General features: G+C 36.6%; 3 protein-coding genes across 4 annotated transcripts; 1 reads left to right on the forward strand and 2 right to left on the reverse strand.

Moving 5' to 3' along the window:
• On the forward strand, nucleotides 496-1149 carry LOC105176561. Its single transcript, XM_011099405.2, has one exon. The coding sequence runs from the start codon at nucleotides 735-737 to the stop codon at nucleotides 921-923; it is 189 nt and encodes a 62-aa protein (XP_011097707.1). The 5' UTR covers nucleotides 496-734; the 3' UTR covers nucleotides 924-1149.
• LOC105176562 (probable RNA polymerase II transcription factor B subunit 1-1) lies at nucleotides 2034-10825 on the reverse strand. 2 transcript variants are annotated; one of them, XM_011099406.2, is made up of 20 exons: nucleotides 10350-10825; nucleotides 9999-10077; nucleotides 9652-9713; nucleotides 9474-9537; nucleotides 8843-8969; nucleotides 8503-8578; nucleotides 8095-8187; nucleotides 6763-6807; nucleotides 6007-6063; nucleotides 5393-5548; nucleotides 5213-5278; nucleotides 4753-4876; nucleotides 4400-4456; nucleotides 4177-4304; nucleotides 3907-4098; nucleotides 3720-3833; nucleotides 3544-3621; nucleotides 2546-2593; nucleotides 2394-2462; nucleotides 2034-2293 (listed from the first exon to the last, which is right to left on the reverse strand). In XM_011099406.2, exons 1-20 carry the CDS (start codon nucleotides 10428-10430, stop codon nucleotides 2207-2209), a joined length of 1803 nt encoding a protein of 600 aa, XP_011097708.1. In that variant the 5' UTR covers nucleotides 10431-10825; the 3' UTR covers nucleotides 2034-2206. The 2 variants fall into 2 exon arrangements, with proteins under 2 accessions (XP_011097708.1, XP_020554483.1); XM_020698824.1 differs by lacking the exon at nucleotides 10350-10825 and having other exon boundaries at nucleotides 8503-8585; nucleotides 9999-10075.
• Nucleotides 12940-15364, reverse strand: LOC105176564 (BTB/POZ domain-containing protein At1g55760). Its single transcript, XM_011099409.2, has 4 exons — nucleotides 14674-15364; nucleotides 14317-14462; nucleotides 14087-14205; nucleotides 12940-13883 (listed from the first exon to the last, which is right to left on the reverse strand). Exons 1-4 carry the CDS (start codon nucleotides 14790-14792, stop codon nucleotides 13281-13283), a joined length of 987 nt encoding a protein of 328 aa, XP_011097711.1. The 5' UTR covers nucleotides 14793-15364; the 3' UTR covers nucleotides 12940-13280.

The raw sequence follows: 15696 nt of genomic DNA on the forward strand, positions 1-15696 counted from the left end.
TGGTTTAATAAATTACATTTAACACATTTGAAGTTTACTTACTTCTAATAAATAAGTCCTTCTGTTAGTTAAAAAGAAATTATAATTTTCTCTCATTTATTACTGATTTGTTGCAAGTAAACTAAATTTTTTTATGATTAATTTACCCCATACGTCTTCACGCGTTAGTACATGTAAGAATATATGTATTCATCATTATAAAAATTGTTTATTTAGAAAAAAAATATTTGCTTAAAAAAAGTTAGTAACAAGTAAATTGAGAGTAAATCTCAATTTTCATACAATTACTTATTAATATTTATAAATTCAGTAAATTTTGATTGATTAAAAAACTTAATTGTTAGATGTAAACAACCATTAAGAATACTAAATATAATTTTTTAAATTATCAGAGATTTACTTATAATTATTCCTAATTTATACGCAAAATCCCACCTGAAAATGAAAAGTCACCACCTTTTGGTTTCTGATAAATACTTGATACTCAACAGAAACAATGCGTGGAGTAACCGCTTTCAACAAAACAACGTGATAAAAAGATACTCCCCTCTTCTTCTCACTTGCGAAACTGCTACCTACAACTCCTGCACTAATCCAACACGCCTCTCTCTCTCTCTCTCTCAATCAATCCAAGATTTCCCTTTCAATCTGAAGTATAAATTCGGAGAATTAACATCAAACCCAGATTCAGATCAGGAGTTATATATATCCAGAACCGAAGAAGGAAGCAGAAGATGTGTTGTGGGACGAGAGTGTGTTGTTTCTGTGTGTGTCTGGTACTTCTGGTGATCGCGATTGGAATGCTGTTCGGATTCGGGGTGTTCAAACACGGGTTCCACAAGTTGAAGGACACATTGCATGACTGCGACGCCGGCGCCTGCGGGCGGCCATTCTTGGGTTTCGGCGCTCCCCCACCTTATTAGGGATTCTGATTCATCTCGATCAAGTGATTGTTCTTTCAGTTATTTTTTTCACCTTTTTCTTGCTGGATTATACTTTTGTGTCAGGTAGATTATTATTTGATGCGTTTCAGTTGAGCTTGGGAATGTTGCAGGCAGATGTAGCAGCTGCTGATTATTTGGATAACTTTATATTATAAGTAATTTCTCATTTTTTACTTTGAGTGATATTTAGTGGTTTTGTGATGAATTACAGACTCGAAATCGTTTGAAATTCCCTTTTTCTAAGTCGATCACTCGAATTCAAACCGCTTGCCTAAATGTAGCCGATAAGGTGAATTTTGAAATTTGTATTAATGAATGGGCATAACATATACATGGAAGTCGGAGTACCCAAAATTTGCAGGCAAGTCAATTCAATAGAAATGTATAAAGTAATAAATTTGAGTTTTTAGTTATGATGATGCAATCTATCTGCCAAGAAAAGATAGCGTATACGTGAATGAATGCATGTGGTGTGGGTAATGGCATTTCAATTATATATATATATTGTTCGATGAAACTAACTATGAATTATAATAATTGTTATTTCCATTTATAACCCTTATTAAAAGGTCAATAAATATTATTATCCAATTAAAACCACAGGCCAGGGGTCTGCTCTGCAGTCTGCACCCAACCATTATTTAACAATTCAACGCTTTCTATTCCTGTAATCTCTTCTCATTCACATCCTGACCGGTTGCCGCCAAACCGTTTGCTACTTTGGCTGCATTCAGATCCATTATCCTGCACCCAATCTTCAGAGAAAAGGTACAACCCACCCTAATTTCTTCCTGATCAAAAAGCAAAATTTAAAATAGTTTTGATTCAGATCACCATCGCAAATCAGAATATACCCCCATAATCATTAACCGATACTAACTATCCGTCCTTACATCAGTTGAGACAAATATATATAATCCATTTGGCAAAACATTTTATTACTAGTAAATATAGGACAGCACAAATTAAAAGGAGGAGGAACTAGTGGGTGAGAGAATATATATAGGAACAGATGCTTGATTCTGCCAGCGTAATCCTAACTAAAAAAAAAAGGCTTTTCTGCTGAGAGGCCTTCAAGAATCTTAAAGAGACTGAAATGTGAATCATCAATACAAGGTAAAAGGTACACATATATATTGTACATATAAAAAACCTGGGCAAGAAAAAATGAATTAAGATTCTTTTTTCAGAGAAAAAGACACTACCAAAATTTCGTAAAATATACAGTTTTATGCATTTGATAATCGCCAGGTGAACTTCCGCTACACAGACCCATTTGGTCTTTCTCCACTCTTACCAGATCTCTTCTGTACATCTGCATCGTAGTATGCAAAGGCGGCATCTAGAGCCTACAGAAAAAAAAAGTTTGAGCTCGGGCGTTTTGGTAAACACATAATAAGTTTCAAGTGTTCAATAGAAATATTTCTTTGATAACATGCAAGTGCTAACCTGAAGCATTGGGTGAACAAGAAGGGAGACCTGATGCCTGAAATCAGACTGCACAGATTCCTTGATCTCCTGAAATAGGATGGAAGATAAGAAAATAGTTGTGCGGGCAATAAAAGCTTGTAATTGCAATATCCTCTAATGATACAATGTACCTGTAACTTTGGATAAACTTGGGACATTGCATCTTTCAATCTGGTTACCTGTTAATGAAAAGCATTTGGATATCAATTGAGCCAAAATGGGTTCAGAAGACAGGAGGTCATTTTGGCATTGTCTGCCCATCAACCAAACATTTAACATCCCATTGAAATAGACAAGTACGTTAAATTGCAAACTCAATCGATTTCGTGAAGAATGGGATATGTAGAGGCTAAAACCATTAATCATAAACGAGCTTTTTTTGCCTTTTAAGTATCAAATGGATGGTTCAAACATAAGGAAAACACGAACAAGGATTCATAGATTCTTCCTCCCTCTCTCACTTCCAACCCCCACCCCCCAAGCCTCCTCATTCACCAACCAAAAATTCCCAGCAGACCCTGCTCTTTCACCTGACATGTAAATAGGTGCTTTGGAGTTTATCAACCCTCCCCCAACCTCCTCATTCACCAGCCAAAAGTTCCCAGCAGACCCTGCTCTTTCACCTGACATGTAAATTGGTGCTTTGGAGTTTATCAATGGATGACAAACAAGGTATTCCTAAGCTGATAAGTACAATTTTTTACCTCAAAATACTTTCTAGAGGAGCAGCCAAAAAGCCATATCAGTTGATGCATCCTCAATATTCACATTGATAAGTCTGTCCGGATCTGGTTCCATGAGAAGAGGTAGATATGGCGGTTCGATTCATGTGGACGGGTAATGAACAGATGGTAGTGTAGCAGTTGTGCCCTAGAACTACAGGGTATTTCTAGAAGGGAAGTGGGAACTGTTACAAATCCTTAAGAGTTCATATTTTCCAATGAGTAGCACAATATCATACGGATGTATGATCAACACAATGCTCGTTCAGGGGTACCAGCCACAACACAAAAATAATCCCACATTATATACGGTAATAATTTTGAAAAGGGTAATCAACAACTGAAAAATGGAATTATATGTTACAATAATATCATCAAATTTTCAAGCATGAAGAACAGATAATTACCTTGGCATAGAGGTATTTTGTTGTAATTGGGTATGATGACCAAAAGTGTTTCAGTAATTCCTGGACAGAAGTCCAGTGCTGCAAAAGTGTTATTGATACCATCAAATCATAACATATATCATAACTGGAAGAGTATATTTTTGTTCAGTGAAGTCCAAGTATTAGCAAAAACTCACATGCATGAGTTCCTCTTTAGTAACTTTTGGCAACCTATCAAGGACACTCTCATGTGGATTGTTTCCAAGATGAAGCTTGGTGCTAGAGATATTCTGAGTCAACCCATTAAGGACCTATATGTAATACACCGAGAAGTTAAATTTCATTTAAATTCCGGGCACACAAAAAAGTACATGTGAAGAATACCTTAAGAGCAACCTCCTGATTCATTATTGGTTCACTCAGCCCCATAACTCTAATATCCGATACTATATCTCTTAAGGAACCATAAGCTTCACGTGGGCTCACTCTGGATCTAAATGATTTTGTGCCTGAACCTGTATCTCCTAGTGCTTTTAGTGCATTAGGTTGTTGAGAATCAAAGTAGTCCCTGGGATCCTATTTGAAGAGTCAAAGCATGTTAAAACTATACAGCAATTAGAAACCAATGAGGTTTAAAGTTGATGACAGCCAAACCTTGATACTGAGGGGTGCAACTGCAGGGTCTCGAGGCCCCTGAAGATCCTCAATCTCCGTAATTCGAGATATCCTGTCTGAGAGCTTTCTCTCTAAATTTCTATTGGATATTTCATCAGACAATTCAGCTGCAAACATACTTAATATCAATAAGAATACTCAATGTAAGATTAAACGGGGAATAAGCAGCTCCATATTGGAAATAAAAAGGAGCTTTTCTAACCCTGTTTTGTCCTGATAAGGGCTTCAGCAACAGTCCTTGTATCTCCCAGCTCGACATCTATTCCCAGATTGATGGGACAAAAGAACTATGAGACCTTTTTCAGTGAATCAAACAATTTTAGGGATGAAATTGAATTTCATATTGTATATATATAAAGAGAGAGTGAGAGAATTCTGTGCACACACAAACACATGTCAATATATTTTATGTAAATGTTTTTAAAAGTGGAATAAAATAATCATTCTTTTAAGTAGGTTCAATTCATTATTATTACAATGTTTTGACATATAACTATTGGACAGTCTTCATCCAGATAAACAATCAACCAAATAGTTGTGCTTACAAGAACCTACCTACAAGTCTTCCTTGAAGAACAACAGCAGCATGCTGGTTCAGATCTTGCGAGAAGGATCTTCGGTATGGCTCATATTGTGAGTCCAAAACATCCTTGGCCTCGTCCTGAAGCAACCCACGATCCTACATGTTGTGCAAGCATACACATTGAGAATAATAGCTGTGCAAATTAAACCGTATCAAGCAGTGAAAACCAAAATACAATTTAGATGAGATCTTGTAAGAACAGTGTAAAGATTTATAACAACACAAAATACTACTCACGAGAAAGAGCATGCAATATTAACGAGTCAAAAACAAGAATGATTATGCTGACATTCCTTTTCTCTGGGACATTTTGGTCTTGATATCGGCAACAAAATATCAAGGAGCAAGCAGACAAACAAAATCCATATTAACAGAAACCAGTCGAGAACCACATAATAAGCTTGCAGAATATGGGCAAGCAGCCAAATGTACCGGAAGATGTATGTAATCATCGCCTTCATCAGCTTCCATGTCCACTGTTGGGTCAACACGCCTGATCTGAGGGAAAAAATTAGCGTATAATATGGATGAAAAAGAACATCACAAAAGAAAATGGGATTCCATTTTGAAAATCTTAAATCAAGGAAAGACAAACACTTCAAATGAAATTACTTTTCTACGAGCTTCGTTTGCCAGCATATCATCTCGCTTCAGAAAAACAGCAAGCTCCTCGTCTTCAGCAGCCTCTGCTGCTGCAGCAACTACATTTTTTGTACTATGGAGGTATTCTGCTCTTGAATATTTGGTCCAGAACTCCTTTTCTGTCATCTGAAGTACAATAACAGGTTCTTTTACTTGTGATTTCCATCGTAAAGGAACTCATTACAGGCATAGCAGATGGATTGCCAACTGAATCTTCTAGATATTAACAGCAATAATTCTCCCTTTCAGTAAAAATCATTTATTTTAACCATGAGAAACAAATGTCTAGAAATTGAAATAATGCTTTGATATCTGTTTTCAGTAAATACCAGAAGCTCCAGAACCAATTATTTTAACTGAGTTACAGACATGAAGGAACTCTGGGGCAATCATTCAAGGTAGGAAACCAAGTATGAAGCACCAAGGTTTCAAGAAAACCCATGCCATTATGAAGCAATTTACAGTTATCACAAAGAATTTAGCGTAAACAGCGAGAGCATGGAGACGCCAGGACACGGTACAAGGAGATATCTAGTAAACATAACCTTCTGAAAAAAGGAATAGAACCTTGATATTCTTCCTACCTTGTTCGGGACAAAATTCAAATATGCTTGCCGAACTGCTGGTTTTTCAGCAAATATCTGTGAGAAAAGTGTAATGTATCTGTAAGAATGTTTACAGCATCATTGAAGTAGAAATAAACACAACTTCTCGCTTTATCTACTCAATCAGACATAAATCAGTAATTTGTTTACAATATTTGACCTGGAATTTTAAAATCTACGCAATAAAAGAGTTATTGTCTCAAACCAACAATTGAGTAGGAGATTATTTGAACGGCAAAATTTCGGTAAGTTGCTGAAAGAAAATACATATGATGCCATCCAAGTAACTTTAATCAAGAAATAATATGTGTGACTAACTGTTGAATCAAGTCGCTTTTTTCCAAACAAAAATTAGCAAAAGAAAGGAAAACTATAGTTGTCTGTCTTTTCAGGAAAAAAAATGTTGGTGAACATTGAGAGAAGCTATGACACGAGTCGTTTTGGATAATACGGTATTAGATGATGTTTTCCAAAAATATTAATTATAAACATTCATGTTTCCTGGATTCCTTTTCTTTTCCATAGCTTTCCTTTGTCCGATCATACACATATCAGAAGAGTTTTCCTCCACAGTTGCACAGATGTTTTAACTGCTGCTCATGTTAAGCGAATCACCTTTTTTATGGTTATGTCAAGCGAATAATATATCCCATAGGAAAAGCTAACCCCGATCAGGCAAATATTAACACACACATAAAGGAAGGAAAATACAACTCAAGGCATAAGGGAACACACCTGATGAATGATCTCTGGTGTCAAGTTAAAAGTCACTCTGTTTGTCTGAAACAAAACATATAGACATGTGACTACAGCATCCCATGTTCAAAATGGTGAAAGACCAAAGTCACACGTCAAGGTTCAGGTTTAAATAAGAAAGGGCAGACTTCACAGATGCATTAAAGGCTAGCTTTATAAAGATTCTTGAATCCAAGTTAGAAAGAGCATGCAAGTTAGAGTTCAAGATCTATTTCACTGTCTTCTTGCAGTCAGAAAGAAAACATACTCCATAACTGGTCTAGAGAACAGGCATTTTGCTCCAGTTCAGAACCACCAGCGATCATGGTACATAAGTGCCTACAAAGCATTCTTCCCTCCCCCAGCCCCAGAAGAGTGCTACGGCCAGGGCATTCATGCTCAGGCATTTTTACACCTTTTCCACCTAAAAGTACACCTATATTAATGGGGCAGGTAAATGACCATTTTGAGACAATGGCCCTTTTCTTCCCCATTAGTTTCATTTTTCTTGTCAGCTTACTTATAGTCTCATGTGTTGGTATTTCTTGTCAGTTTACTTATAGTCTTATGTTATAAGACCTTTCTTCTAGTTCTCTGTGAAAAATAATAAGCTCAAATTTATTTACTACCTCTTTCTTCTAAGGACATTTTCATTTATATGATTGTTTTGATAAAGAGGTTTTCCCTTTTTCAATAAACTATGCCAATAGCTATAGGACCGGGTTTCTTCTAGTTTATGCTAAGTGATGCTTTAGCATCTAAAATCTTTTCCCACGTTTCTCCTCCTGTATTTACAGTATGTTAGCTTTTTCTTTTTTCAAATCTTGAAAATAGGTTGCCTTTCTAAAGATGCTAAACATGAAGGTTCATAGAGCACATGCCCCATGCCTTGGGGCTTATGCATCATGGTAAAACATGTAAAAGTGTTGCCCAGTAGGAGTGATCTACTCATCTCTTTTGAAAGAGATGTGAAGAAACTTTTGTCTCACTTCGTAATGAAATCATTAATAAATGGGCTGCCAAGCAGGACTCTGATGTTTGTTGCAAAGGTGAAATGCATAGGGTGAAGCCTACTAATAATTAGCCTCCCACAGCCCTTAAAAAACCCCTGTAGATTGAAAACTGTCACAGAAGCCAAACCAACAAAAAGTTCCATATAATCAAAAAAATCTCACATTTAAGGTAACAATAATTCAGCAAATAAGAATTGGCTGAAATAGAGTATGATTCACTGCAAAGACTAAGCACAAGCAGGCACAGACAAAGTTGCACGGTCAAGCATATTCATAATCCATACCACAGCACAATGAAGCAGGGAGAACTATCTTGTACCTGGCCATCAGATAATGGTTTCACAGTCCACATTTCATTTTTTAGGGCTAGTCGCTGTTTTGGCCTTCTGCTATCATTCTGGTCCAGCAATTTCTGCACTTCATTAATGAACTTAATTTATTATACATCATTTGTTTTCAGCCAACAGTGACATCACCTTCTGATCAGGTAGAAGCTGATGGAAACTAAGAATCATTCATGAATTTGATACTCAAAATAACAAATTGACATGTAAGAAAACTGTGGCAGAAGATCTGGTTGGACAATTATGAGAATCGTGAACAAACAGCAAAGTAGACAAAAAATTGGTTGAATGAATGAAACATCTGTCCTTGTTGATCTTTCAATCCTTTGTTGGTCACTAGAATTCAAGATAAAGGAAAGTGAGACAAAATTTCAGTAGCTAACCTTCCTTGTCGCCCAAAATTCAGCTTCTGTCAGTATACCACCATATACAAACTGCTTGTGAAGTACCTGTAATTCGCTGCCAACTATACTTATTTAGGACATTAATATAAGCAGAATTTGAAATATCAAAACCAAGCATCCAAAACATACTAGTCAGTTGCGACAAGAGTGCCACACATGTGAGAATACTAGACTCAAAATAAAGAGGTACAACTAAAGGAAAAGAGCTACTTGTCCGTTCAAAGGATCAATGAGATATGAAAATATGATTCTGACAACGGAAAGACTTTTTAATACTTGGTTAAGATATTTTAGTAAACTGCTGAGAAACTGTATATACCTGTTTTCTTGAAGTAGCTTAATTCGTCGTTCTGTTTCTTCCCTGCTAAGTTGTTCATTGTTAACAGGAGGAGCAGATTTATCAGGGACCACTCTTCCAGCTTCAGCATGAAATGCAATAGCATTAGCTGTTCACAAGTTGACATATACCTCATAATTAGGTATAGTAGCTCCTTCGAACTTCTAAGAGCAACATGTATAAAAATGTAAACCAATATATAAACAGTTTCACACACTCACATTTCCAGATAAGTGTTTCCACTAAAATCAAAATTCTACTTATTATTGTGCGAACATGTGATAATCTAATTTTTCACAGTAACATGTATGAAGTGCCAACATCAAACACACATTCTCCATAGCAACTGAACCAGGCATGAAGTCTGCTAATTCAAAGTCATGATAAAGCATAGGTATATGAGAATGTCAGAGCTGACAGCATATCAAGATTTCTCCTTTTTAACCAAACATATTAGAACGGAGCATAAAAAGGTTGAAAAATATAAGAGTAATCACGCCTGTCCAGCGAGATATAAATCAAACCACAAGCACCTTTTCAACAGAAAATCTGAAAACATGTGTATATTGAGACTCTGAGATATGGCTAAGAACTGCTGATGATTGTGACTCACCAACAAATTCCCGGCATACATCACGATCAGCAAAACTATCAAACTCAAAAATGTAATTTCCCCCCTGAAATAACACAAACAGAAGATGTTATTTACACTAGACCTGGGCACAAGAGAATATAATACCATCGGCAAATATCTGAAAGTGTAAGTACTGCAACTTATAATGACCATAAACCTGGTCTTGAGTAAGATTAAGCAGGGCTTGTTTGCTGGAACCTTCCTTGGTGAATTTGTGCCCTGCGATTGTCAAATGGAGATAAATATAAACAGCTCAATAGCATCACTCCACTTCAATGAGCATATTATAAAACAACTGAATGCTACACTCTGTAAAAAAGAAATGTTATTCAATCAAGGACTTGTTCAGAAGGATGATTTACAAGGGCTTTGTGGTTTGAACCATATGAGCAACTAGCTACATACTGCATCCTTACTGATTGGAAAATCAGTTCAGGGAGCCATAATTGAGAAGAATCTATCCCTGGGTCCTAGTTAGGAACGAAAAGCAGAAGAAACAAGCACCTTTAATCATCCTAAACTCCACGTTTAGCTTTGTGGTTGATTTTGGATCATTAGGCATGAAAACAAATCTCTCTATACTCTGCAAAAAAAACACAAAGGCAAAACCGGTTATCACATTGCAAAACTCGGTAATACTTCAATTTCCTGAATCCTAAAATAGAACACCAATCGCCCAATCGCTCCTGTTAAGGCATCATTTTTCCGTGACAATAAGTCCAAAAACAATTTAAGTTTATTTCAACTGTATGATACAACTGCTCACAATCAATAGTTCCTCAGACTAAACATAAATACATTGATCCAAACTACACAGAAAACAACACCCAAAATGCAAATCATTAGGATTAGTACCATTTTGAGAACACCGGCAACCCCGGGATCCTTGACCGACGACTTATACTTAGCACGCTTAATCACTTGCTTATCCGCCATAACACAGTAGGAATCCACTAATGAATAAGATAAACTAATTACGTATTCGATCAGGAATCAACAATCTACCGGACCATCGAAACGGTAGGGAATCAACAGGACCTCAGCCCTAATGAATGTAGGATTCGCGGCGGAGATTTAGGGTTTCATCGGGAGTAACTAATAACCGAGCGAGCAGCAGCTGCTGCTGCTATGGCGGCGCCGATTGGGATAAAGAGAAGATCGAGAAGAGGACGGCAACTGAATCCTCTTCTTCAGTCGCTGGCGTTTCTAAGGCGCCAACTGCTAAAGAGAGAAAAATCCTGGACGCGCATGTGTATGTTGCACATAGGGTGCTCTATTGGGGGTGGAGCCGAATTTTGTACACTGATATGACGATTGTGACCTTGATGTCGTCCGGATTTCAAACCCTCGAACCCTCTTCCTTCCGACATATGGGGTAATATTAGTTAGAAATTCTTATATTTTTTAAAAAATAATGTAGTGGAATTTTTTGATAATAAGATTCCTTCATTTCTCAATTAAATAGGAGAGTTAACCAATTAAAATTCCTTCGTAGAACAAAATCATCCTCGAAAATGATATAATTTTCGCCATTTTATCCATGTCAGGTCTCGACCTGACAACCCATAGCCATAGTTGTTGATCCTTAATCATTCAAAAGCAGGTTGTTAAACATATGGATCCATCAGGAAGCATACCCCACTTTTAGAGATATTTAACGTGGGCATTGCATTCAGAAAAAGATACAATAGGTATTACTCTGAATTTGAAATCAAATAATGTTGGCGTTGTATTAATAAGTGATGCCTTGATAATACAAGAAATAAGTTTTGTAAAAGCACCAGGAAGAATGGCTCAAATACCAGTGATTGAGATTTATTTGGACTGTGTTATAAACGCCCTAGTCGAACCTATTGATAGTAGAGGTGAAATTTCAACTTTTGAATCTCGATTAACTGGATCTCCCGCGTTCCAGATCGGGCTTATTGCTATTAATTAAATGATCCCTATACGACGTGGTTAATCATGAGAGATAGATCGCTTCTTCAACCTAGATCAATTTTAATATATAAAAGGATAAGTTTAAATTATATAAATATTTCTAGGTGTAGAAATATGTTTAAAAAACTTCTCGTAGAAATACTACAATACCAACTTTTAAGATTTCAGTCTCTTAAAAAAAATAATTTTAAAGAAATATTAAGTGGAGCGTCCTAATGTATCATGCTTTGATGTCATGAAATACATCATTCCTTCTATAAGTACAACCATTTTCATAAAAAATTCAAATTAAAATCAATAAAATAAATCCTAATTGTATCAATATTTAATTTGGCATTTCATACTCAATTATAATATTTGTCACATAAGAAAATGAAAAAAAAAAAAGAGTGAAGTTCCTAACTATTATTGGACCTCAAATCTCTTATAAGAGTCATAATTTTGTACCAAATTTTCTCACCTTTTTTACACTTACATGATTCATACTGTCACATAAGTGAATGTATTAACTTAAGATGATTATTTTATAGGAATAATTACATCTAAATTTATGATATATTTACACAAATTATTCATATCTATTGAAAATTAAATATAGCGTTATTAGAAACGTCAATATTATTTATGCAAATAACCTCTATTTTTTGAAAAATTACATATACACCCCAAAAAACATCAACGATGTTCCATAAACTATCAATATTTTTTTGACTTACACGGATTATTTTTGTAACTACACAAAAAATAAAAATAATTTGTATAAATAATATATAAATTAGGGATATAAATCTAATTATCCCTATTTTATAACTGTTAAAAGATGAAAATCATTTTCTGGAGTCAAAAAGTACTTAAAAAGAGCTTCAACTGAAGAAAGAATTAGGCTAAAAATATATCCGTTGGCAGGGATATCCTCATAATATTCTCTCCATATCCGGCCGCAGTGCCGCCCTAAATTACCCTGCATCCTGCTCCTCCGTCTCTATCTTCTCATCTCTCTCTCTCTCTCTCTCTACGGCGGAGCTCATGTTGGAATGTTGTATACACCGCTAACAAGATCGCCGGTTTTGGCAATGGCGAATGAAAAGGTTACCATCTCACCATTTTACGTCTCTCTCTCTCTCTCTCTCTCTCTCTCTTCCTATATTATCCTGAGAGTATGTTATCTGTTTTTTTACTGTGAATTTGAAGATGTTTTGCTCTTCAGCGCCATCACTTGAAACTAGAAATCTTCATTATAACTCTTATTCTGAAATGATCTCTGCTTATCTCGAGTTTTTTTGGCTTGACGACAGCTTTGTGAATTGTGATAACCCAAAGTTAGTATTGTGCTTAATCCATCACACCGAATCTACAGCACAAGGGCGTTTTTTAAAGCATAAAAACAATCACTCAAATCTTTAAACGAATGCATCAATTGTAAAAGGTCTTTGTGTGAAAGTTATATAGATATATACATGGTGACTGCAAATATTGATACCATCGAAAAGCTAGCAGGCCAGAGTTCTTGAAACAACATTGATTTCATAAATAACAAGCATGTCTGTTTGTGATATTCACATTTTACAGTGTGGTTCTTATCTAATTCATCAAAGTATACACATTGGACCAAATTCATATGGCCAACCACCTTAAATCAATACCTATACATGTCAACGAACAATCGGCACATCTTAAGACAAACCAAAGAATATCTTGGTGCACACAAGTGGATAACAACCTACGTCCTGACCGTCCCTTTTTTCCGTTTTCTTCAGAAGCCCTTCCAGGCAGCAAGAATTTCGTTCAGTACTTCAGCAATCAGCTCTCTATCAGCACATTGCAGGAAGCTATTTTTCATTTTCTTCAGAAGCCCTTCCAGGCAGCAAGAATTTCGTTCAATACTTCAGCAATCAGCTCTCTATCAGCACATTGCAGGAAGCTATTGAAATCATCTCTGATATCGTAGATCTTACCGAATTTCACCAGGTATCTCATGCAGCTGCTCTTCAGCTTCGGCAGTTGATAGAGGGATGCGTTCTGGAGCCGTTCAAGAACGTTCTTGGTGTCGATGTCCTCCAGTAGGCTTTCATGGCATGCTTCTTTTAAATCTGATACATCGTATTTATCAGCTGCTCGAAGTAGGGCCAGCCTGTGGGCCAAGAACTCTTCGTTCCTTATGTTGCCGTAGATGTAATTGAGAAAAGCCTGGCAGGCTTCGATCGACATGTCCGAAATGTTTATGGCTGACATTTCTTTCTCCTTGAGATCATGTGAGAACATGCTGCGGAAAACAGGTGACCTGGAAGCAAGAACTGCCCGATGGGCTGTGATGGTTCCGTCGGAGGCATTGATTACAATATCCGTATGGATGCTTTCAGATAACATTCGACCAAGTGATGAAAGAGCTGTTTGATTCGACTGTGCTTTTGTGAACCCTTCCGCCCAAATCGAACAAGGCCCCGAGCCCTGTGGTGATTCAAAAACCAGAGTTCAGAGCTGAGCAAGTATGCTACAAGTATCGTTCTTCATCACAACAAGTAACTTCTCTCATATCATTACTTATACAAAGTATGAGAATATGATGCCTGAGTTTTTCAATGAATCAAAAGCTTTCAAATAATCAAGAATCTGAAAGAAAAACCATGAGAGGAGAGTTGCTAATATCTTACGTCTGGAGATGCAATCTTTAGATCAAGAAACTCAACGTCGATGATGAATTTTCCAGTTAATGGAACCTCAATAGACCAGATGAAATCCTCGTTGCTCTTGAGCTGCTTATCAGTAACTTCTGCATGTCACATAGGTTGCAAGTCTCAGACAAATCATACCATGACAAAATAACTGTATATTATCAATGCGGGAAACATCTATTAGGGAAATATGATTGAGATCAGCCCACCTGGATGAACCAAACACTTCCTATCTCCCACTGAGGACACCACTCTGATTATGAATGAAGCGATCGGAGGATTTTCCCTAGTTAAATTTGATATCTCCGGGAACAACTTAATGAACAGAGTCCGGTTTTTCTCCACAGATAAATGCCTTCAATCCAGACAACCAAAACTTATATTAGCCCCCCCCCCACAAATCTGACCCATGAATTTCTTCAAAATTAAGTCAGTTTGTAAGAAATCTAAATTCTCAGCGAAAACAAAGATAACAGAGAGCTGATGAAAACTCATAACTCATCGATCAAACAATAAAAAGTGGGAGAGGAATAGAAGAGTAGGAAAAAAAGCAGAGTGTGACTAACCAATTCCACTTGCCGATCTTGAAGGGATCGGATTTTCTGTAAGTGCAGGAGGCCAAGTTCTCGATCCGCCATTGGGCGAGGCGCGACGTCGTTTCAACCCTGTAAGCAGACTCACTCATCCTAGAGAACACGAGCGCCGCCGTGATTTCATGGATACAGTCGAAAATCCCGTCCAAGAACTGATCTCCGTGCTTTCCCAGCTTTGCTTTTCTCTCTCTTCCTCATAAATTTATTCAGTTTTCACCCCTCTCTCTCTCTCTCTCTCTCTCAGACACACATACACACTTTCTCTCACTCTTTCAACAAAGCTCTCTCTCTCTCTCTATATATATACACACATAATATGTATGTATATTTCTGTATTTGAATGTTTTATGGAGTGTAGATTGTGGGTTTCTGGGGGTGGCCCAACTGAATATGAAGGTTTCCGGCACGCAAGGTTATGCTTGGTCGCTCTTTACGCCATTGATGGTGAAGTATTTTGCAGATTAATCTCTTTGCTCTGTTTTTCTCTCACTTGCTCTGTTTTTTGTGCATGAGAGAGAAAGTGAGGGTCGCGTTTGGTTGATTTGTTGGCTTACACTGCACTTCAGGTAGATGGATTATTTAATGGGTGAGATTTGTTACATTTTAAAGTAATTGTTGTGTAAGATTTTCCATTAATGCACATAAGAGGAATAGAATTTTTGTTTTTGGTCCTTCCAAGCAAAGAATTTGTTTTCTTGCCCTCATCTCTTTCTTCACCTTTTCTTTTTGTTTCCCTTTTTTTAGATAAAAATGCACTTTTGGTTCCGGAATACAGAGAGTGTTGCATTTTTAGTCCTACAGTTTATAAGTTCAGCATATTTGGTCCAATAGAATAAAAAATAGCTTTTTTGGTGTCATAGGATAAAAATTTATAACATATATTATCCCAAATGCTATGATATTTTTTAGCCTACGAGATCAAATGTGCTAGATTGTGAATCGTGGGATAAAAAATACAATATTTTCTATTATGTGGGGACTAGAAGTGCAATTTCT

This window comes from Sesamum indicum, linkage group LG14, assembly GCF_000512975.1.
Source record: "Sesamum indicum cultivar Zhongzhi No. 13 linkage group LG14, S_indicum_v1.0, whole genome shotgun sequence".
In the NCBI taxonomy this organism is placed as follows: domain Eukaryota; kingdom Viridiplantae; phylum Streptophyta; class Magnoliopsida; order Lamiales; family Pedaliaceae; genus Sesamum; species Sesamum indicum.

What these genes read in the sequence shown, in the direction of transcription:
- LOC105176561 (XM_011099405.2), top strand. Translation starts at nt 735, where the DNA reads ATGTGTTGTGGGACGAGAGTGTGTTGTTTCTGTGTGTGTCTGGTACTT.
- LOC105176562 (XM_011099406.2), bottom strand. Translation starts at nt 10,430, where the DNA reads ATGGCGGATAAGCAAGTGATTAAGCGTGCTAAGTATAAGTCGTCGGTC. An exon ending in AAGTTTATCCAAAGTTACAG is followed by an intron (nt 2,463 to 2,545) that starts GTACATTGTATC and finishes ATCCTATTTCAG; the next exon opens with GAGATCAAGGAATCTGTGCA. An exon ending in TTGTTCACCCAATGCTTCAG is followed by an intron (nt 2,294 to 2,393) that starts GTTAGCACTTGC and finishes TTTTTTCTGTAG; the next exon opens with GCTCTAGATGCCGCCTTTGC.
- LOC105176564 (XM_011099409.2), bottom strand. Translation starts at nt 14,792, where the DNA reads ATGAGTGAGTCTGCTTACAGGGTTGAAACGACGTCGCGCCTCGCCCAA. An exon ending in AAGATCGGCAAGTGGAATTG is followed by an intron (nt 14,463 to 14,673) that starts GTTAGTCACACT and finishes TCTGGATTGAAG; the next exon opens with GCATTTATCTGTGGAGAAAA. An exon ending in TAAAGATTGCATCTCCAGAC is followed by an intron (nt 13,884 to 14,086) that starts GTAAGATATTAG and finishes GAATCACCACAG; the next exon opens with GGCTCGGGGCCTTGTTCGAT.